This window comes from Schistocerca cancellata, chromosome 1 (genome assembly GCF_023864275.1).
Source record: "Schistocerca cancellata isolate TAMUIC-IGC-003103 chromosome 1, iqSchCanc2.1, whole genome shotgun sequence".
Classification (NCBI taxonomy): domain Eukaryota; kingdom Metazoa; phylum Arthropoda; class Insecta; order Orthoptera; family Acrididae; genus Schistocerca; species Schistocerca cancellata.
Window position 1 is genome coordinate 628,983,241 of NC_064626.1, and position 24,593 is coordinate 629,007,833.

Sequence of the window (24,593 nt, forward strand, 5' to 3'; positions counted from 1 at the left end):
CAGTGTGGAACTGAGTCGAATGCCTTTCGAAAGTTGAGAAATATGGCATTAACCTGGGAGCCGGTATGTAGAGCCTGTTGTATATCATGCACAAAGAGGGCCAGCTGTGTCTCGCATGACCGCTGCTTCCTAAAACCGTGCTGGTTTCTGCAGATGAACTTCTCAGAGTCTAGATACGTCATTATGTCTGAACACAAAAGATGTTCCATGATTCTGCAACATATCGATGTCAGCGAAATTGGCAGGTAATTATGTGCATCCGAATTTCTACCCTTTTTATAGATTGCTATGACCTGGGCCTTCTTCCAGTCCCGTGGAACTTTCCGCTGTTCCAATGATCTCTGATAGATGATGGATAAGAATGGCGCCATATTTGTAGCACAGCCAACATATAATCTTACAGGGATACCGTCTGGGCCAGATGCCTTCCTGGCGGCTAAGGATCGTAAGTGCTTTACAATCCCAGATACTCTAAACACTATGTCAGCCATCCTTGCGTTTCTTCGTTAACTGAAATGGAGAATGGTACTGCAGTCCTCTAACGTAAACGAGTCTTTGAAAGCTAGGTTTAGAATTTCGGCCTTCTGTTTAACATCATCCGTTACATTACCCGTACTGTCAGCAAGAGAAGGTATTGAATTATTTGTAGCGTTCATAGATTTTACGTAGCACGAAAATTTCTTGGGGTTATTTTTAGAATCTGTAGATAAAATATTGCTTTCAAATTCTTTAAAAGAATCTCTCATTGACCTTTTGACAGCTGCTTTCATTTCGCATAATTTCTGTTTGTCAGCGGGGTAGAGACCACGTTTAAAACGACTGTGCAAAATTCTCTGCTCTCTCAGCAACTTCCTAATATGTTTGTTGTACCAACAGCTTTCTACTTCGAAACGCAAACAGCTGTAGGTGAAAACAATAGCTGTCTATAGAGGTATGAATTGACGTTGCCATAAAGACGTTTAAATCGCGTTGTAGACACGCAGAGCAACAGCACCCAGCGTGCAGGAACGGGACATGTAACTAGAAATATTGTTTATAATCCAGTTCTGAGTTAAATAAACACTACAGAGACTTTGTATTTTTGCGGGCAACATTTCTTAATTTGGATATTGTAGTTATATATTTGTACATCACGCGAATTTCTTTGTACGACTGTTTCGCAGTTGCAAAGGCGTTTACGAGGAATACATGGAAATTAGATTTTTTTAATATTACACTACAACCACAGTTCATTTTTGTTTTCGTTTTGAAGAGGAAATTGGCGAAATGAGTACATGGATAATGCTGGGTTTGTCAGTTTGCACAAAATCAGGGCTACGCTACAACCCTACTAGGTATACTGCAGGGTAGGACAGTTAACGTACCGCTGTTAGCACAGCACATCCTGTCAACATGCCCAGTGTTGTGAAAATATTTTCGGTACAAAGATGAAAAGAGGAAAAGGTATGCAGTGTGTTCATAATTGACAATATTTGCATAATCTACATTACTAAGTTAAGCGCATGAAGATATAGTGTGTTTACGAGTATTTCTACGCTTTCGTATTTCTGGCTGGGACGCACCTCCCGTTGCTCCTCCGCCAGGTCAGTCTTGTTGCCGACTACGACGATGGGGGCGGGCGCGGCGCCCTTCGTCTCGAGGATCTGGTCGCGCAGCGCCCGCACCTCCTCGAAAGTGCCGGCGTCGGTGACGTCGTAGACGAGGATGAAGGCGTCCGCCGAGGAGATGGAGAGGGCGCGCATGGCGGGGAACTCGTAGGCGCCGGACGTGTCGAGGATGTCGAGCGTGAGGCGCAGCCCGCCCACGCTGAACTCGCCGTGGTGCATCTCCTCCACCGTACGCTTGTACTTGTCCGAGAAGGTGCCGTACAGGAAGCGCGAGATGATGGACGACTTGCCCACCTTGGCGGCGCCCATCACGACGACGCGGTGGCGCGCGTCCGTCGCCGGGGAGCTGCTGCCCGACGGCTCGGCGTCCACGCGGCTCGTAGACCGGCTGCACACCAGAGCAGAGTGTTTCGAGTAAGTGCACAAGTGAATTATTTTACTACTTGTAACGCACTGATACTGCATTCTCCATTCAAATTGTGTTTGAGGAATCTGTTCTTTTTGTTTATTTATTTATTTTATTTATCCGTCTCATTTGCATTGGTTACTCTCGTTTTCAAACCATATGCCCAGATATTAACCGTAATTATTCATACAATATGGTTTCAAAACGCACAGCAAAGTATTTAGTGAGCAACAAATATCGTCACTGATCCTAGCCAGTGCGCCCGTTGGTACTGACTGACACAACCAATAGCAACAGATGCAATGTCTAGGATAAGTGAGGGTACTTGTTGTCCACTGTATACTTTGCTGTGCGTTTTGAAACCATATTGTATGAATAGTCACGGTCATTGAAGTTTGAAAATAGGTTAGCCAGCCCGTAATCGGTAACCACTACAGCTGAATTTTCTGTCATTGCAACTGAAACGGACGAAATAAAACAAAGTTACCCAATTTCCTCAGCGCTGAACTGTTGTGAACTTACCATCCCGTGGCAGCGTGTCTCGAATAAACAAATTATGTTTATGTGTACAATAGATAACGTAACCTTAGAAAACGTTCAAACTGTGTGTGAAATCTTATGGGACTTAACTGCTAAGGTCATCAGTCCCTATGCTTACACACTACTTAACCTAAATTAACCTAAGAACAAACACACACACCCACGCCCGAGGGAGGACTCGAACCTCCGCCGGGACCAGCCGCACTGTCCATAACTGTAGCGCCTCAGACCGCTCGGCTAATCCCGCGCGGCTAACGTTAGAGAATGGAATATTAATAAAACACGAATGTGATGTAGGCAGCTCGCTTATTACTCAACTGCACAAATTTTTCATCGATTAACTAAATTCCTCCTGTAGGAATAGCCTACCCTTTTTGGTAACTTGACAGAAGCATTCTATCGTCTCGCCATTGAACTCCCAGTAAGCCTTTCCTGCCGTCATTATATCTGCAATCATGAAATCAGACTCTACATATTATCACAAGAAAACTTTGTCTCCTTTTAAGTGAGCAAGAATTCTGAACATATTCCCTTTCTCCATTTCATTCTCTTCTCTTCAGCATAACCCTGGAAGACAGGAGCAAGTCAACTGAATCTTGAAACTTCCTGGCAGATTAAAACTGTGTGCCGGACTGAGACTCGAACTCGGGACCTTTGCCTTTCGCGGGCAAGTGCTCTACCAACTGAGCTACCCAAGCACGACTCACGCCCCGTCCTCACAGCTTCAAAAATTTTCGAAAATTCTGGCAAAAGTGAGAGTAGTCGCAATTCTTCCCTTTTTATACACAAGCTTAACTTCAATATACGGGTAATGGGGAAAAGCTTCAGTTGTAAACGACGGTTACTCAAATTATTTAATACGTACGTCAGTCTGAGGTACATTCTTTGAATCACTTGGTTGATATTTTATCATTACAGCTAACTTTTCATAAGGTTTATGGTTGTTATTACTTAGCCTTTGTAGTAAGACTCATATTCATATTACTGAACTCCTTTTTGCACTTGTGACATAAATTCGCGCAGAAAGAATGCGACCATATTGCAAATCAATAGGAGTACTGCGCAACTGCTGTACTGGTCTCTAAATAAGAATCCATCAGCAGATAAACGAATGACTGTTTGACGCTTTTCGGATAGAACCCGTTGTCAGATTGTCACGACCATTCCGGTGACCAAACACATGAAGACAGTATGTAATAAGCAAAGGTGTTATGGCAATCGTGTATTACTCCTATTGATAAACCCCTTCCTTTCAATAATAGATATGAAAGTCTTGCTCTACTGCTCACATCTGTTACGAATGTATGAATTACACTTAAAGCTGCCTACGCCTCATCATTTTCGTTGCACCAGTCTCCTCCTTCAACATTTGCCACTTTTTACTTATTTTCTTTGTTAATGATATTATCTTTTTGTTTGATGTCTGTGTTAAAATCTTCAGTTCCTTGTAATATACCGAGTAATGAGCTATGTCTACAGCATCAGAGATGTTTATGACGGAGCCCAAGATGGCTTTAGTCCTCACCTAGTCTACATCCTTTTTGTAGACTCTAATGTAATCAGTGTTCTATCGGGAGACAAAACAGCTTTCAAATAAGGTGGAGGCTTTATTAGTACTGTAAGTGTATTATATTTTTCATTCATGTCATGAGTAGTGTTACTTAACTACAGTTAATTTATTTGAGGAATTGCCTGTTGTTGTGGTCTTCAGTCCTGAGACTGGTTTGATGCAGCTCTCCATGCTACTCTATCCTGTGCAAGCTTCTTCATCTCCCAGTACCTACTGCAACCTACATCCTTCTGAATCTGCTTAGTGTATTGATCTCTTGGTCTCCCTCTACGATTTTTACCCTCCACGCTGCCCTCCAATGCTAAATTTGTGATCCCTCGATGCCTCAGAACATGTCCTACCAACCGATCCCTTCTTCTAGTCAAGTTGTGCCACAAACTTCTCTTCTCCCCAATCCTATTCAATACCTCCTCATTAGTTACGTGATCTACCCACCTTATCTTCAGCATTCTTCTGTAGCACCACATTTCGAAAGCTTCTATTCTCTTCTTGTCCAAACTAGTTATCGTCCATGTCTCACTTCCATACATGGCTACACTCCATACAAATACTTTCAGAAATGACTTCCTGACACTTAAATCTATACTCGATGTTAACAAATTTCTCTTCTTCAGAAACACTTGCCTTGCCATTGCCAGTCTACATTTTATATCCTCTCTACTTCGACCATCATCAGTTATTTTGCTCCCCAAATAGCAAAACTCCTTTACTACTTTAAGTGTCTCATTTCCTAATCTAATTCCCTCAGCATCACCCGACTTAATTTGACTACATTCCATTATCCTCGTTTTGCTTTTGTTGATGTTCATCTTATAACCTCTTTTCAAGACACTGTCCATTCCGTTCAACTGCTCTTCCAAGTCCTTTGCTGTCTCTGACAGAATTACAATGTCATCGGCGAACCTCAAAGTTTTTACTTCTTCTCCATGAATTTTAATACCTGCTCCGAATTTTTCTTTTGTTTCCTTTACTGCTTGCTCAATATACAGATTGAATAACATTGGGGAGAGGCTACAACCCTGTCTCACTCCCTTCCCAACCGCTGCTTCCCTCTCATGCCCCTCGACTCTTATAACTGCCATCTGGTTTCTGTACAAATTGTAAATAGCCTTTCGCTCCTTGTATTTTACCCCTGCCACCTTCAGAATTTGAAAGAGAGTATTCCAGTCAACATTGTCAAAAGCTTTCTCTAAGTCTACAAATGCTAGAAACGTAGGTTTGCCTTTTCTTAATCTTTCTTCCAAGATAAGTCGTAAGGTCAGTATTGCCTCACGTGTTCCAACATTTCTACGGAATCCAAACTGATCTTCCCCGAGGTCGGCTTCTACCAGTTTTTCCATTCGTCTGTAAAGAATTCGCGTTAGTATTTTGCAGCTATGACTTATTAAACTGATAGTTCGGTAACTTTCACATCTGTCAACACCTGCTTTCTTTGGGATTGGAATTATTATATTCTTCTTAAAGTCTGAGGGTATTTCGCCTGTCTCATACATCGTGCTCACCAGATGGTAGAGTTTTGTCATGACTGGCTCTCCTGAGGCCATCAGTAGTTCTAATGGAATGTTGTCTACTCCCGGGGCCTTGTTTTGACTCAGGTCTTTCAGTGCTCTGTCAAACTCTTCACGCAGTATCTTATCTCCCATTTCATCTTCATCTACATCCTCTTCCATTTCCATAATATTGTCCTCAAGTACATCGCCCTTGTATAAACCCTCTATATACTCCTTCCACCTTTCTGCTTTCCCTTCTTTGCTTAGAACTGGGTTGCCATCTGAGCTCTTGATATTCATACGAGTGGTTCTCTTCTCTCCAAAGGTCTCTTTAATTTTCCTGTACGCAGTATTAGGAATTGCCTAAGAAACTCAATTTTTGACTTTCTGACTACCCCCAAGAGTTGAGATTCAGCGGTACTGACCTGGGCGTGTGCAGCTTGCCCTCTCCCTCGGCATCGTCCTTGAAGAAGGACGGCTGGAGGCTGAACCTGCGCCGAAACTGGGGGCGCGCCTTGACTGGTCGGTTGGGCGACATGGCCTCCTCAGCGGCGGCTGTCCATGAGGGTACCTGCAACAGCTGCGCGCCGCCACCCGTCACACTCAGCCTGTGGCAGCCTGTGTCAACATCGGTTGCGAAAGCAATGAGTACTAGGTTTGTGCACACGTTCGTAACGCTTTTCCATAAGTTAAATAAACACAACAGATACTCATAACAGAGATTTCAGCCATCAATAATATATTCTCCGTCAATATTTACAATAGTCTGCCAACGATGGGATAACTTTGTATACGAGGTGCGACAATAATGAGATTGCTTGTCTTTGCAATATGTGGCAACACTGCAGGCTTGCGTAGGCACAATATCTTTGACGTTGGTCCATAAGCTGCTTCTAGTCGAAGCGGCACATCGATGCGACTGCTCAGTCGTGAGTTGTGCTGTAGTAAGTTAAGACATGTTTGTGTCTCTCGCCATGGAAATGGAACCGGATAATACTGCGCTACGGTATGCCATTTCTATTTGCGTTAAATTGGGTGAAAATGCGACGACAACTTACGGTAAGCTTCAGAAGGCTTTTGGGGAGGAGGTTATATCAAGAGCTCAAGTTCTTCGTTGGCACAAAATGTTTAGTGAAGGCAGAACGAATGTTGAAGATGAAGACCGCAGTGGATGACCATGAACCTCTTTGATTCCAAGGGAATTGTTCATATAAAGAGTGGGTGCCTCCTGTACAAACAGTTAACCAATATTACTACAAAGAAATTTTAGAACGACTTCGTAATCGAGTTCTCCATGTCCGTGCCAGCATTGCTAACAATTGGATTCTGTACAAATTTCAGTACTACCACAGCCACCTTATTCACCAGATATCGCTCGGTGCGACTTTTTTCTATTTTCAAGACTCAAAACGGCGGTCAAGGGGCACCATTTTCAAAGAACACAAGATGTCCAAAAAGCTGTAATGAGGGTCTTGGAGGATATTAGAGAAAATGTGTTCCATAAATGCTACCATCAAAAACATCAGTCTCATTACTTTATTGTCGCAACTTCTATATCACGTGGTTTTGAGGCAAAGAACTCGTCGCGCCATGTTGGAGCGAATTTTCATCCAGAAAAGAAGTTCTTTGAAGATTATTCGATAGAAAGCAGAAAGAGTGAAAATCTAAGAGCGGCAGATCAGGTGAATAAGGTGGGTACGGAATGACTTCTCAGTCCAACTCCTGTATAGAATTTAGTCAGTCTAGCAGAATGCGGGCGGCCCTTATCGTGGAGTAGCATCGCTTCACGCAGTCTTGCTGCTCGTTTTCGCTGATTGCGCCAGTTGCTGACAATAACCTCGGGCAAGCAAATCGTAGTACCGTCCCTGTTCCACCAGATGCATAACACTATCTTTCGTAGATTCGCACAGGTGCTGCTTTGTCTGGACTCAACCGTCGCTTTCTTTTCCTTGTGTTAGCATAAACACACAATTTCCCATCACAAGTAACGAATGGTACAGGATAGGAGTGGGGTGTGTTGTTCATGAGCCAGTTTATGACGAGCAAGCAGAGATGCACATATGGCCACCCGCAGATTTTTGTGATTTTTTGGCTTAGAGCATGCGGTACCCATACACCCGATTTTTGAACCTCCCTAATTTCATATGAATGGCGGTTCGATGATACAGTTCATCCCATTTCCCAATCCTAGAATACACTGATGTGGAACATTGTAGATATATGCGTTTGAAAGATCTTCATCAAACTCTGAAGGTATTCCTGAACTTGGAGAGTCATTTTGCAAAACGATTCCCCTTAAAATGAGAAAACCATTTCCTTGCCGTACTCTGCCAACGACACTATCCCCATGCAAGGCGCAAATGTTTCTGGCTGTCTCCTCAGCTGTCATCCCTCTAACGAATTCCTATACGAAGAATACGTCTGAAATGTTCCGATTTCTCCACTTGGTACTCCATTTTCTAGTTTCCACTATCTCCAAACGACAAAATGGCAGTATGTAAACTCAAATAAAAGCAGTGAACTACAAATAAAAAATTACAGCCGATAAGTAAACGAATAGCAACCGGAATACCAAAATGCAAAACAAAAGCGCTACGAACCTATACACGTATCTAATAAATCTAAATACATGAAATGGGAAAAGGGCTGGCTAGCGCGACCGGTTAACAAACTGTAAGTCGGAGTTGCCGAGCATTTCACTCCCTCCTGTTATCTCCAGTACCAGTATACAAGGCTGGTCAGCTGGAGCAAATGCAGTAGGCGGTCAGTGGATGCAGGGGCACCGTACCAGCTAGTGTGCTCCGAGATGTCTACAATTAGAGTTAAAAATGATCGGTCTCATTTGACGGGAACTAGCGAGCGAGCTACGCAGAAAAAGTTGCTGGTTGTCAGAAGATTCTATACAGCATATTTGTGAGAATGTTACTCTACAAGTTGTTTGTAGCTGGAATTACATGCAGCGCGTAATATAGATATTTACGATAAACAAACTTAAATTTCAGTACCGTGATACTTAACGCTGAGTGAATCGTCATCATATATATTAGGAACAGTAAACACTGATACAAACGTCTTGACAGTTAAGTGGTGTCCACTCAGTTCTTTTATAAGAGTGTCTGCGAATTAAGTGGATTGTCATCATCGCTTGGAAATAAAAAAGTAATCCAACTTGATCTGCTGAAGCTGAGATACTGATTCTCAAGAGTTGAAGCCTGAATTCTGATCTGAAGCGTCTTGTGTGCCGAGAACTTCGTGTTGAGAAGGCTGTATCAAATTTGTCACCTCACAGTTTTGAAGAATTATTGAATGACCCATCTTCTTTTATAGGTTAACAGTTTATTTAAAATATCAATTACTTCACAGAATTGGTAAAATTCAATGCGTTGTTAGTTTTCTGTGTACATGGGCTGCCGATACCGCTGTAACATATAGCGTGAAAACACAAACTTGTGCTAAACCGTGTATGTACGTCAAGATATGACTGTACTACATTATATGGGCTGATTTAGCAAAGCCGGTCGTCTGAAGTATTTCCAGAACCATTTAAAGTATTGTAATCACCGTTTCATCCAGATGAATTATAAGAAAGTTCTGACTAACCGATGTATAATCTTTTTTCATAATTACGTTAATTGTAGGGACACTGGTAACAGGAGAATGGATTCTTTTTTCAACGAATTCTCTTTACCGATTTATCTACCTCTAGAAGTCATGGAATACTGAATTTACTGAAGTCATGGAATACTGAACATGCGTTGTTGGGCTGCATAGACTGAAGAGTGGCTGAGCCATGTCAAATATCAGAGGCAGTGGAGCGTGAAAACGTTTGTGCGGGGTTATTGAATACTATATGATTGGTCCTTAGTACACTTAAGAAACCTTAACAGGTAAACATATTGAATTCCAGCATTACCGATGGAGCGCGCCACGAACTTTTTTTTCAGCCAGGTTTTCGGATACTTTTGATCACATGGTGTGTTACAGACTGAACTTAGCCCCGCGTTACACATAAGCAACGGTACTTGTGAAGTGACACGCCATATTTGTGTGTGACCAATAGCCGAGCGCCAGCCGACAGCTGGCAACCAATGTGGCAACACTATAGCGGCAAGTGACCGACGTGAACTATCAAGTTATTTTAATCAGACTGTTAGTTTTAAAAGAAGTTTTGCCCGGCGGTTTCATTTCTGTAAGCAGACTCTCTTAGTTGTGGCATGCTGTAGTTCCCCATCTGTCTGATGTGACAGTTTCGTACAATAACACAAACAGCGACACGAGACGACAGTCGTTCTCATACTCAAAACTAATAAATCCTAAGATCCAAATATTCTAATTGCTCCGAAACTACTAATCGGATTTGAAAGAGCTAAACGCTGCTGATATTGTCTCATTTGGAACTGCAATACTAGTAGCAGAATTTAGTACAGTTCCATTTCAGAAGCGAAGGTGATACCAAAATGTCCGTAATTAATATAGCTATGAAAGAAGACCGTATCTCACATAGTGAGGACTTCGTCTAAATTCGTTTAGTGAAAACAAATTTACGATATGTTAATATGTTCAAGAAACATCTGAGATGAAGAACGTGACTTTAGCGCCTTCTATTCTGTTTTACTTTCCAAGACGGGTGTAGTTACCTCTTGGGATTCAGATGTGCGTGAACTACGCCACATTTTGATGCTTCGTTTTCTTTATTTGAGTCATGAGTCTTCTGACTAGTTTAGTGTGGCCCACCACGAGTTCCTGTCCTGTGCCTACCAATTCATCTCAGAGTAGCAATTGCAATGTATAGCCTCAATTATTTGCTAGAAGTACTCCAATCTCTGTCTTCCCATACAGTTTTTACCCTCTACAGCTCCCTCTAGTACCATGGGAGTTATTCACTGATGTCTTGACAGATATCCTGTCATTCTGTGCCTCCTTCTCATTCCTCATCGATTCTGTGGAGAATCTCTTCATTCCTTACCTTACAAGACCACCTAATTTTCAATATTCTTCTGAACCACAACATCTCAAGTTCTTTGACTCTCCTCTGTTTCGGTATTCCCACAGTCCATATTTCACTACCACAGAATTCTGTAGTCCAAAATTACGTACTCAGAAATTCTTCCTAAAATTAGTGCTTATGTTTGATATTAGTAAAATTTTCTTGGCCAGGAATGCACTTTTTCTCAGTGCCAGTCTACTTTCATGTTCTTACTCAGTCCATCACTTCTGCTAGGTAGCAGAATCGTTTAATTTTGTCCACTGAATGATGATCAGTTCTGACGTTAGATTTGTCACTGTTCTCATTCGTGGTACTTCTCATTACTTTCGTCTTTCTTCGATTTGTTCTCAATCCATATTTTGTACTCATTAGAGTGTTTATTTCATTCAATAGATCCTGTAATTCTTATTCACTTTCACTGAGGATAGTAATGTCATCAGTAAATCTTATCATTGACGTCATTTGACCTTAGAATTTAATCCCACTCTTGAACTTTTCTTTTATATCCGTCATTGCATCTTTGTTGTATATATTCAACTATAAGGGTAAAAGACTACATTCCTGTCTTATAACCTTTTTAATCCAGGAGCTACGGTCTTGGTCTTCCAGTCTTATTGTTCCTTCTTTGTTGTTGTACATACTTCTACAGCTTAATCTAATTTTTCTCAAAATTTTTAACATTTTGCACCATTTGTCATTGTCAAACGCTTTTTCTAGGGCGACAAATCCTATGGCGCGTCTTCCTTCCAACATCATCCGCAACGTCGAAACTGTCCCTATTGTATCTTTATCTTTCGTAAGACCAAACTGATCTTCATCTAACACATCCTCAATTTTCTTTCCCATTATTTTTTACTTTATTTCTCTCAGCAACTCGAATACATTAGCTTTTGAGCTGACTATTTGATAATAATTCTCGCGTTTGTCGGTTCTTGTGATCTTCATAATTGTGTGCGTGATGTTGGTCCGTAAGTTTGGCGTTATATCTCCAATGTCATACATTCTACACACCAACATGAATCGTTTTGTTCCCACTTTCCGCAACGATTTTAGGAATTCCGATGGAATGTTATCCATCACTTCTGCCTTATTTTATCTCAAGTCTTCTAAAGCTATTTTAATTCCTATTCTATCAATGGGTCCACTATCTCTTCACTGTCGATTCTTGTTTCTTCTTCTATCACGTCATCAGACTGGTCGTCATCCTCATCAGGGGGAGAGGATCCCCATGGGGATTCCCGTTACCAACCTTGCTTTTAATTTCACAGAAAGTTGTTTTAACTTTTTTGTATGGAACTATTCACATTTATGATGTAGTCATATCGCCTTAGCTTCCCTGCTTTTCCTTTTTTTATTCCTAAGTGACTTGTTTTTTAGCTTTCCTGAATTTCCCTGAACATTTCGTACTTCCTTCTGAAGCATTTCTTCTGTTACCCAAGTTTTATTCGCAGTTACTTCCTTGTACTTAACTTTTTTTTTTTACCATCGTCAGTAACTGCGCTTTTTAGAGACGTCCATTCCTCGAACCTAACTGCCTACTGCGCTATTCATTAACGCAGTAATTATAGCCTCAGGAAACTTCATTCCTAAACTTCCGTATCGCGTTTCTTTGCGCATTGATTCTTCCTGACTTTCATCAGTATTTCAATGTGCCATTTCTTTCAAAATTGTTTTTTCTCAACGGTTGTCTTAGGCTTCAGAGTACTCTTCATCTTTACTAAATTTTGATCTGTATATATATATATATATATATATATATCTGTTCCTTGGTATGCCTTACGCTCCAATATCTGATTTCGGAATTTCTCCCCGATTATGATGTAATCTAACAGGAATATTCCCGTACCTCCCAGCCTTTTCTAATATACTTCCTCCTCTTCTGATCTTTGAACAGAGTATTCACTATTACTAGTTGAAATTTATTGCAGAACTCTTGTTTCTTGTGTCTGATTCCTACTACCATAGCCCATTAGTGTCCCGTAACTTTTTCTTCTACTCCCTCCCATACAATCGCATTAGAATTTACCATGACTATTAGAATTTCGTCCCCGTTTACGTACTGAATTACCCCTTCAATATCCTCTTATACTTTCCCTATCGCTTCCTCTTCTGCTTGCGACGTCGGCATCCATAGCTGAACTATTACTGCCGACGTTGGTTTGCTGTCTATTATGACGAAACAAACTTACCACTAAACTGTTCACTCCCGTTATACGATTTTCTGCAGTTGTTGATAATACCGTACATTCGTCCGACCAGATATCCCTCCGTAATGTTTTGCCCATGGAAACTTCTTCATGACACTTTTTCGCTTACTGGCCACATGCCCGGTGGACGCACATTATGTCCTTAGTGCAGATGTTTCCACTGCTTTTTGCACCCTTTTGCCGTTGATCATTGCTGATTATTCCACCTTTTAGGGTAGTTTGCTACACCAAGGGGAAAAGAGTGTACTGATCCTGTGTCCGCTCCTCCACCTTCTTTGACAAGGCCGTTGATAGAACTAGTGAGACTTCTAATGCCGGAACTCTTCAGCCGCCGTTGCCGATGATTTTTACTGAAACTTTAAGCGTCAGCTAGGTTCGAACCCGGGTCGTTTGTGATTACTAGTGAAAATGCTGTTAATAGACCATGGATGATTTTGACTACATAACTGATCTTAAATATGATACGATATGTCATAATGCTGAATTATGACGTGCTGAAGATGAGTAAGTTCTTGACGTTTGCTTATGTTTTGAGGAAGTAAGTTATTTCAAATAAACAAGTGGATTAATTCACATTTCACTCTGGTGCAAAAAGTAGTAACATACCAATTAGTGGAGATCGAATGATATCATACATTAATAGGAAGTCATGCCAAAAAACTATTCTGCGTCTACGCTCCAAGATCGGACTTGTAAAACTGCGTGTTGCAAACCAAGAACACTTACACGGTGACAGTGGTAATTCTTACTTTTGTAAGCAAGTAAGTAGTCCGCTAACGCTGACCAACGGTAACCGCCACATCAGGGGAAAGGGTGTGACCTCAGTCCAAGGAGAGACACTTAAGCAACACATTAATACTGTACAATTAATTTATTCCTTATCATTTGATTTTCTTACCGTATTTTCTAGATGGCTGCAAAATTAATTATTAGAAGACTGCAGTGAAATACCACCATTCTTGCGTTCAGCAGACGCTGGAGCATGGAAGACAATAATTTACTTGTTTAATCCGCTCATGACTGTAAATACATCGTTTAAATCAGACGATGGTAAATTCAACCTAACCAAAACATGGAAGATCAAACATGTTCAAGGACAACTCGACCTTACACGTAGAGTACATTAACCAAAAGAATGTTACATTTATAATGTTTATAGTTGGGCCGGCAATTAATGCGTAATATCAAAGAGAGTTTTGAAGTCTTAACTGTAGAACATTAATTTTGTAATTAGAATATATTATTGCGAAAAACTACTCAAGAACTGTAACATAAAAGGCCACCTTTCGACTGCCTTGAACGGTACTGGCGTAAAATTTTTAATTTTGTTTTATATAATCACGCGGCATAAGGCCTAGAAGATTCTGTTCAAGCTGATATACACTCCTGGAAATTGAAATAAGAACACCGTGAATTCATTGTCCCAGAAAGGGGAAACTTTATTGACACATTCCTGGGGTCAGATACATCACATGATCACACTGACAGAACCACAGGCACATAGACACAGGCAACAGAGCATGCACAATGTCGGCACTAGTACAGTGTATATCCACCTTTCGCAGCAATGCAGGCTGCTATTCTCACATGGAGACGATCGTAGAGATGCTGGATGTAGTACTGTGGAACGGCTTGCCATGCCATTTCCACCTGGCGCCTCAGTTGGACCAGCGTTCGTGCTGGACGTGCAGACCGCGTGAAACGACGCTTCATCCAGTCCCAAACATGCTCAATGGGGGACAGATCCGGAGATCTTGCTGGCCAGGGTAGTTGACTTACACCTTCTAGAGCACGTTGGGTGGCACGGGATACAAGGCGGACGTGCATTGTCCTGTTGGAACAGCAAGTTCCCTTGCCGGTCTAGGAATGGTATAACGATGGGTTCGATGACGGTTTGGATGTACCGTGCACTATTCAGTGTCCCCTCGACGATCACCAGTGGTGTACGGCCAGTGTAGGAGATCGCTCCCCACACCATGATGCCGGGTGTTGGCCCTGTGTGCCTCGGTCGTATGCAGTCCTGATTGTGGCGCTCACCTGCACGGCGCCAAACACGCATACGACCATCATTGGCACCAAGGCAGAAGCGACTCTCATCGCTGAAGACGACACGTCTCCATTCGTCCCTCCATTCACGCCTGTCGCGACACCACTGGAGGCGGGCTGCACGATGTTGGGGCGTGAGCGGAAGACGGCCTAACGGTGTGCGGGACCGTAGCCCAGCTTCATGGAGACGGTTGCGAATGGTCCTCGCCGATACCCCAGGAGCAACAGTGTCCCTAATTTGCTGGGAAGTGGCGGTGCGGTCCCCTACGGCACTGCGTAGGATCCTACGGTCTTGGCGTGCATCCGTGCGTCGCTGCGGTCCGGTCCCAGGTCGACGGGCACGTGCACCTTCCGCCGACCACTGGCGACAACATCGATGTACTGTGGAGACCTCACGCCCCACGTGTTGAGCAATTCGGCGGTACGTCCACCCGGCCTCCCGCATGCCCACTATACGCCCTCGCTCAAAGTCCCTCAACTGCACATACGGTTCACGTCCACGCTGTCGCGGCATGCTACCAGTGTTAAAGACTGCGATGGAGCTCCGTATGCCACGGCAAACTGGCTGACACTGACGGCGGCGGTGCACAAATGCTGCGCAGCTAGCGCCATTCGGCAGCCAACACCGCGGTTCCTGGTGTGTCCGCTGTGCCGTGCGTGTGATCATTGCTTGTACAGCCCTCTCGCAGTGTCCGGAGCAAGTATGGTGGGTCTGACACACCGGTGTCAATGTGTTCTTTTTTCCATTTCCAGGAGTGTAGGTTGCGGCAGCCTCTGCATATAATCCACACTTTTTTTCATCTGTAAAGCTAGTACGTGCTCTGTAAAAGTGTTTGTGCTTCTACCATGGTTTCGGTGGACTCTATTTTCTCCCTGAAAGGAAATGTAGCGGTAGCGTGGATCGTAAATGGCTCTAAGCACTATAGGACTTAACATCTGAGCTCATCAGTCCACGGTAGCGTGTCTGAAGCAATATTACATGACAACGTTTATTTCAGCGCTGCAGGAATCTAGCAAAGATAGGAACGGAACCTTTCTAGGCTATGAAAGTCCCATATACATGGCTGGAGGTGTTTGATACTAGTTTGATCATGATGAGGACGAAATAACTCTTCTTAGCTGGATTCCATTATCAGCAGATGTGAATTTATCAATCCACTTTAATCTTTATTACCTAGTAATTAAGCTTCTGTTCACCTTCTTCATCACTCCTAGGGGGACTGTAATAAGTTCTTTGAGGGGCACACTATAAAGTTCAATTGAAGTGCATCCCCTAGTCATAGGGATGGATTTCTAAGAATATTGTGTTTACTTATGTTTAGAGACTCGCACTGTCGGAAGCGAGTCATCGTTTCATTTGCCCAACTTCTTTAATCATAACAATATCAATGAGATTTCGAAAGATGCACACTTCAGAATTAGGTAATAATGCCTCAAAATACACGAAAAACGAGAATAATATACTGATTATCAGAATTAGTGTATTTTTGAAGAAGTAGCGTTACATATTTCCGTATCGCGGGTTCAAGATCACTGTGTTCGTTGTTGTATAATTTGTTTAAGTGTTGACTTGTGATAGTCTGAAACAGTTGTTAGCGTAATCCCCGGGGCAGATGTACTAAAACAGTTGTTAGCGTAATCCCCGGGGCAGATGTACTGTTACGCTTATACCCACAGTCCGCCAACAAGGGACCTCTACCAAGTTTGCCTCGAACTCCTATCCAGAGAGTTATCTTTGCGCTGCTGGTCATGGCCCACCCGGGACAAGTCTGCAATACGATAACTGTTTGCTTCCAAGCAGCCAACTTCATCACTGCAAAACGCAAAACTGAAGCCTCGAAGATGACCTGGAAGCTGTTTCCAGGGGGCAATTATGTTTCTTAACGCTTCGGGTATAGAAGCTTCAGATCTAAGAAGTTAAATCAGAGAAAATCTGTTACCTTGTAAATTAATTATTTTCTCTCTGTCTTTCTCTTCTTTTCATTTCCAGTGTGATTCTTGCTTTCTTCAGGTTTCACCGTAAATCTTTTCAATAGTATCCTTTCATCGTGGTTAGTTTCATTCAAATTCCCTATGCTTCTCTATGATCAGTAACAAAGAGCCACAAATCTTTCTTCTAGAAAGTACACTCTAGGTGGTTCCTAGTTAATGATAACATCGGTTGACAAGACTTTATTGCCGTTATTCGCAGCATGCTCAACTGAAAGAAGGAATAGGAAGTATTCAGATCTAAAATTTCCCATACTTCCTATCCCCCAAAGTTCTTGTCGACCGCCGTTATCGAATGTAGTTATATGTGCCTCAAACTGTTTCTCACCATTCTCCATAGTAACGTTCAGTGCATAAATCTGGTATGTTTGGTTCATATCTAGTATCTTAAGTAATAAATGAGTATTTACGTTAGACATTCATATTTTGTCGGATTTACCAACCAAAGAGCATTACCGTAATGTCAAATCAGATTCTGTTTGCACATAGTGAAAATCTTGCACATTGTATTTGAAGGCATTGCAGGCTACATAAAATCTTTTTCGCTCTGGAAGAACAAGTCTCAAATACCCATCCACTCACCCTGATTTACGTTTCACGTGATGTGCCTTGGTCAAATTATACGGATATTTGGAAGGCAATTTTGGAATTTCCAACTTTCGTTACCTTCCCCATACCCGCTCGAGCTTGTGTTTAGTAAATGATTCATTTTTCTACCGCTCAGTCGACGACGAGACATTTGGAGATTGAACTTGACAGTAGAAGGTAAATCAAGCCTGTAGATAAAGGAGAGCATTAAGTGCCGTTGCTGTCCTTCTTAAGGCTACAGTTGCCACTGTCGTGACAATTAATCAGATGTGGCGGGAAATGTATAGAGAAATCATTAATGGCTGCTCTGCTGTTTTCGAGATTAAACTACACTGAAATGACTAAAGCCATGGGACACCTCCTAATATCGTGTCGAACCTCTTTTTGTCCAGCGTAATGCTGCAACTCGCCGTGGCGTGGACTCAACAAATCATCTTAAGTCATCTGCAGAAATACTGAGCCACGCTGCGTCTATAGGAGTCAATAATTGCAAAATTGTTGCCGGTGCAGGAGTCTCTGCAGGAATTGACCTCTCGATTACGTCCCGTGTTCGTGCTCCGGTGATCTATGGGTAGCGTCTTTCGGTAGTAATCAAAGCGTCCTCGGACCTGGGTTCGAAACCCACCACCGCTTAAATTTTGATTAATAATCAGCATTCCGGCATGAGAAGTCACCCATATTTTGCCAAAGGTCTTGCGAAAGAAGGCGGAGGGGCGGAGAGCGGTTCAGGGCACTCCCAGGGGTGGGAAACTGCTCCCAAAGGTGGAAGACTCAGCAATGACCAATGAGGATCCAGAAGGCAATGGAAACTACTGCATTAAAGATAAGTAACGTGTATCCAGTGGACGTGTCGCCTGTAGTTCAAAAAGTGTCATGATGATGTCTCCATTGCCAAAAGATTCCGGAATAGTCCCCCATTCGGATCTTATGTAGGGGACTGCCAATCGGGTGGTGACCATGAGAGGAACATTGAAGAATCAACGAAAGGATAACGTTGTACAAAATGGAATAACGGGAGTAGGATTCGTTATGAATAGGAAGGTAGGGCAAAGAGTGTATTGGGTTGTTCTTATCCAAATTGATTGCAAACTAATACCGACAACGATAGTTCAGGTATATTTGCCGACGTCGCAAGCTGAAGATGAAGAGATAGAGAAAGTGCATGAGGTTATTGAAAGGGTAATACAGTACGTAAAGGGAGATGAAAATTTAACACTCATGGGGGAACTGAATGCAGTTGTAGGGGAAGGAGCAGAAGGAAAGGTTACAGAACAGTATAGTATTGGGACAAGGAATGAGAGAGAAGAAAGAAATTTCAGTTATTTATAGCGAATACTCTGTTCAAGAATCACATGAGGAGGAGGAGGTATACTTGGAAAAAGCCGAGTGATACGGGAAAATTTCAGTTAAATTACATCATGGTCAGACAGAGATTGTAAAATCAGATACTGAATTGTAAGGCGTACCCAGGAGCAGATATATGTAGATTCAGAACACAATGAAATAGTGATGGAGAGTAGGCTGATGTTTCAGAGATTAGTCACTTAGAATAAATACGCAAAGAAGTGGACTACGGAAGTATTAAGGGATGACGAGATACGCTTGAAGTTCTCTAAGGCTATAGATACAGCAATAAGGAATAGCTCAGTAGACAGTACAGTTGAAGAGCAATAGACATCTCTAAAAAGCGCAATCACAGAAGTTGGAAAGAAAAACATAGGTACAAAGAAGGTAGCTGCGAAGAAACCACGGATAACAGAAGAAAGACTTCAGTTGATCGATGAAAGAAAGAAGTACAAAAATGTTAAGGGAAATTTTAGGAATACAGAAATACAAATCGCTGAGGAATGAAATAAATAGGAATTGCAGGAATGCTAAGAGGAAATAGCTGCCTGAAAAAAGTGAAGAAATCGAAAAAGATATGATAATGTGAAGGACTACCTCAGCATACAGGAAAGTCAAAACATTAAAAGCAAGGGTGGTAACATGAAGAGTGCAAAGGGAATTCCATTATTAAATGCAGAGAAGCGAGCGGATAGATGGAAAGAGTACATTGAAAGCCTCTATGAGGAGGAAGATTTGTCTAATATGATAGAAGAAGAAACAGGAGTCGATTTATAAGAGATAGGTGAGGCAGTATTAGAATCAGAATTTTGATGATCTTTGGTGGACTTAAGATCAAATAAGGCATAAGCGATAGACAACATTACATCAGAATTTCTAAAATTGTGCCAGAAAGTGACAACAATTCACGTTGGTATGAGTCTGGTGACATACATCTGACATTCGGAAAAATATCATCCACACAATTCCGAAGACTGCAAGAACTGTCAAGTGGAGAATTATCGCACAATCAGCTTAACAGCTTATGCATCCAAGTTGCTGATAAGAGTAATATGCAGAAGAATGGAGGAGAAAATTGAGGATATGCTAGATGAAGATCAATTTGGCTTTAGAAAAGGTAAATGCACCAGAGAGGCAATTGTGACGTTGCGATCGACAATGGAAGCAAGAACAAAGAAAAATCAAGACACGTTCACAGGATTTTTCGTCCTCGAAAAAGCGTTCGACAGTGTAAAACGGTGCAATATGTTCGAAATTCTGAGAACAATACGGGTATGCTATAGCGAGAGACGGGTAATATACAATATGTGTAAGAGCAAGAGGGAATAATAAAAGTGGACGACCAAGAACGAAGCGCTCGGATTAAAAAAAAAATGGTTCAAATGGCTCTGAGCACTATGGGACTTAACATCTGTGGTCATCAGTCCCCTAGAACTTAGCACTACTTAAACCTAACTAACCTAAGGACATCACACACATCCATGTCTGAGGCAGGATTCGAACCTGTGACCATAGCAGTCACGCGGTTCCGGACTGAAGCGCCTAGAACCGCTCGGCCACTGCTGCTGGCCGCTCGAATTAAGAAGGGTGTAAGACAGGGATATCATCTTTCGTCACTACTGTTCAATCTTTATATCGAAGTAGCAATGATGGAAATAAAAGGAAGTTAAGGAATGGAATTAAAATTCTAGGGAAATGATATCAGTGATACGAATCGCTGATGACATTGCTATTCTGAGTGAAACTGAAGAAGAATTACTTGTGATATTGACTGAGAGTAAATCTAAGAAAGAGGTAAGTAATGAGAAGTAGAAGAAATGGGAACAGCGAGAAACTTAACATAAGGATTGATGGTAACGAAGTAAAGGAATGCAGCTACCTGGGCAGCAAAACAACCAATGACGGACGGATCAAGGAGGACATCAAAAGCAATCTAGCACTGACAAAGAGGGCATTCCTGCCCAAGATAAGTCTACTAGTATCAAACATAGGTGTTAATTTGAGGAAAAACTTTATGAGAATGTACATTTATAACACAGCATTTTATGGTAGTGTAACATTGACTGTGGGAAAACCGGAACAGAAGAGAATCGAAGCATTTAACATGTTGTGCTACAGACGAATGTTTGAAAATTAGGCGGACTGATAAGGTAAGGAATGAGGAGGTTCTACGCAGAACCGGAGAGAAAAGGGAAATGTGGAAAACACTGGCAAGGAGAGCGGACAGGATGATAGGGCATTTGTTAAGACCTTCAGGGAATGACTTCCTTGGTACTAGAGGGAACTGTAGATGGCAAAAACTGTAGAGGAAGACAGAGAGTGGACTATACCAGCAATTAGTCGTTCGCACAAACTGTCCAGATTGTTCTTCAAACCAGTTGCGAACTGTTGTGGCCTAGTGACATATTAAGAAACATGAGGTCTACAAGTAGCCGAACGTAACCACTTCCAGTCAATGACCAGTTCAGTTTGACGAGAGGACCTAGTCCATTCTATGAAAACGCGGCTATCACCAGCTTGGACAGTGCCTTGTTGACAACTTGTGTCAATGGCTTGGTGGGTTCTGCGCCACACTCGAACCCTACCATCAGCTCTTACCAACTAAACTCAGGACTCATCTGGTCACCTTTTCCGAGTCGTCTAGGGTCAAGTCGATATAGTCACGAGCCCAGGACACAGGCTGCAGGCGATGTCGTGCTGTTAGCAAAAGGCACTCGTGGCCATCGTCTGGTGCCTCAGCCCATTAACGCCAAATTTCGCAGCAGTCTCCTGAAGGACACGCTAATCGTACGTCCGACATTGATTTCTGCTGTTATTTCACGCAGTGTTCCTTGTCTGTTAGCTCTGACAGTTCTGCGCAAACACCGGTCTGTTTAGTCTTTAAGAGAAGCCGTCGGCCACTGCGTTGTCGCGGTGAAAGTTAATGCCTGAAATATTGTATTCTCGGCACACTCTTGACACTGTGGATCTCGAAATATTGAACTGCCTAACGATTTCCGAAATGGAGTGTCCCACGTGTCCTGCTCCAACTACTATTCCGCGATCAAAGTCTGTTAATTCCGTCGTGCTGTCCTAATCACGTCCGAAACCTTTTCTTGTGAATCACCTGAGTGTAAACGATAGCTCTGCCAGTGCACTGCCCTTTTGTACCTCGTGTGCGCGATACTACCGTCATCTGTATACGTGCATATCGTCATACTATGTACTGTATAACAAACAGCATGCTTTAGCGATCCTAGAATCACATAATCTGTTCTACCGAGCAAAGTAAACATGAGCTGCCATCGGACAAATGTACGATTGTATTCAGCAGTGTTGTCTATTTTTGTGCTTTCCAAGGACGCTAGTTAAGTGGAGTACTCCTAAAAACCATTTACAGTTCGTATTATCCTCCTCTCCGTAAAGGAATTTCAGTCGTGCATGTGTTATAATCGATACCTTTCGTCCATTAAACTTCTCTACTTCTCTAGAAAGAGGTTTGTGGGCGTTGTGCGAGAGGCCGCACCCGCAGCTGAGTTACACTCCTGGAAATTGAAATAAGAACACCGTGAATTCATTGTCCCAGGAAGGGGAAACTTTATTGACACATTCCTGGGGTCAGATACATCACATGATCACACTGACAGAAACATAGACACAGGCAACAGAGCATGCACAATGTCGGCACTAGTACAGTGTATATCCACCTTTCGCAGCAATGCAGGCTGCTATTCTCCCATGGAGACGATCGTAGCGTGCAGACCGCGTGAGACGACGCTTCATCCAGTCCCAAACATGCTCAACGGGGGACAGATCCGGAGATCTTGCTGGCCAGGGTAGTTGACTTACACCTTCTAGAGCACGTTGGGTGGCACGGGATACATGCGGACGTGCATTGTCCTGTTGGAACAGCAAGTTCCCTTGCCGGTCTAGGAATGGTAGAACGATGGGTTCGATGACGGTTTGGATGTACCGTGCACTATTCAGTGTCCCCTCGACGATCACCAGTGGTGTACGGCCAGTGTAGGAGATCGCTCACCACACCATGATGCCGGGTGTTGGCCCTGTGTGCCTCGGTCGTATGCAGTCCTGATTGTGGCGCTCACCTGCACGGCGCCAAACACGCATACGACAATCATTGGCACGTCTCCATTCGTCCCTCCATTCACGCCTGTCGCGACACCACTGGAGGCGGGCTGCACGATGTTGGGGCGTGAGCGGAAGACGGCCTAACGGTGTGCGGGACCGTAGCCCAGCTTCATGGAGACGGTTGCGAATGGTCCTCGCCGATACCCCAGGAGCAACAGTGTTCCTAATTTGCTGGGAAGTGGCGGTGCGGTCCCCTACGGCACTGCGTAGGATCCTACGGTCTTGGCGTGCATCCGTGCGTCGCTGCGGTCCGGTCCCAGGTCGACGGGCACGTGCACCTTCCGCCGACCACTGGCGACAACATCGATGTACTGTGGAGACCTCACGCCCCACGTGTTGAGCAATTCGGCGGTACGTCCACCCGGCCTCCCGCATGCCCACTATACGCCCTCGCTCAAAGTCCGTCAACTGCACATACGGTTCACGTCCACGCTGTCGCGGCATGCTACCAGTGTTAAAGACTGCGATGGAGCTCCGTATGCCACGGCAAACTGGCTGACACTGACGGCGGCGGTGCACAAATGCTGCGCAGCTAGCGCCATTCGACGGCCAACACCACGGTTCCTGGTGTGTCCGCTGTGCCGTGCGTGTGATCATTGCTTGTACAGCCCCCTCGCAGTGTCCGGAGCAAGTATGGTGTGTCTGACACACCGGAGTCAATGTGTTCTTTTTTCCATTTCCAGGAGTGTAGTTCCACGCGCGCTCCCTCCTGATCTGAATGATTGCCCGCAGGTCTGCATAATAATTTAGGTCGCCCACCTGGGAATAAGGTCCGGTTGGTCGTCTTATGGATGGTGTATGGATTTGGAAACTGTGCCTGTTGTAACTGAAGAATATCTCACCTCCCCCCACCCCCTTTCCCACCCACTACTGCCAACCTCTGCCTTTGTGGTTGCTGACTGTGTCTTCAAGGTTGCCACTTTTTTGTTTCTGTTCCCTTGGTTTGCGACCGGAGTGGAAGAAAAAAACCTTTCGTCAGGTGTGACTGTGACTAAAGTGCTTATTGTAACTCTTTTCTCTGCATAAGGCTTGAATTTTAGCTCTCACGTGTAATGCTGTCTAGTTCCGATTAACGACAGTTATTTTGTTCTTAGTCGTCATTGTGTGTCACCATTCTGGGATACCAGAACATGCTAGAGTTATTTTAAGCCTACCTGTAAAACGCAAACACGATCTAATTTTAAGTCTAAAAATCTTAATGTAACTCTCATTTACGGGTTCATTTACTGAAGAAAAATCAGCCTTTTAAATTATGTGCTTCTTTTTAAAGGCACATGTGTAATTATGGGAGCTTAATCCTATAAGGAGTTTATTTCCTTTCAAACATTCATGAGTTAAATTCACACCTTTCTTGAACAAGTGCTTTGTAAGACTTAAAAACCTGATAGGGCCTTACATTTATTTGTCGCCTTGTAGCTGCGTGCTTAAATTTTACCCTGTCTGTGTGTTAGATTACCAGATGAGCTGAATGTAAGGACGAAGTGATGACTGGCCTAATATAAAACCGGTCACCTTATGTCAACGCCTAAATGCACTGTGTTTAACGTCGTTCAATTGTAATTAGTGTTGCTAGCTTTTTAATCTTTAAAATATTTTAAAAATGTTTCTTCTGTTATTTATCGCATTCAAAGATTTGTTTGCGCTAAACTGTAAGAGTTCTTTAAGTGATAACTCGAACTATTACTCTCGTT

At 43.0% G+C, this 24,593-nt stretch overlaps 1 protein-coding gene across 3 annotated transcripts in view; it reads right to left on the reverse strand.

Annotated features, from left to right (window-relative positions):
* The window catches only part of LOC126161991 (GTP-binding protein drn-1-like), a 323,419-nt gene that overhangs the window by 16,577 nt on the left and 282,249 nt on the right, over nt 1-24,593 (reverse strand). For all 3 annotated transcript variants that reach the window (XM_049918202.1, XM_049918195.1, XM_049918212.1), the window contains exons 2-3: nt 6,039-6,193; nt 1,563-1,995 (exon numbers count right to left, since the gene is read on the reverse strand). In XM_049918202.1, coding sequence (XP_049774159.1) covers nt 1,563-1,995; nt 6,039-6,151 — 546 coding nt within the window. In that variant the 5' untranslated portion in view covers nt 6,152-6,193. The remainder of the gene's footprint in view (nt 1-1,562; nt 1,996-6,038; nt 6,194-24,593) is intronic.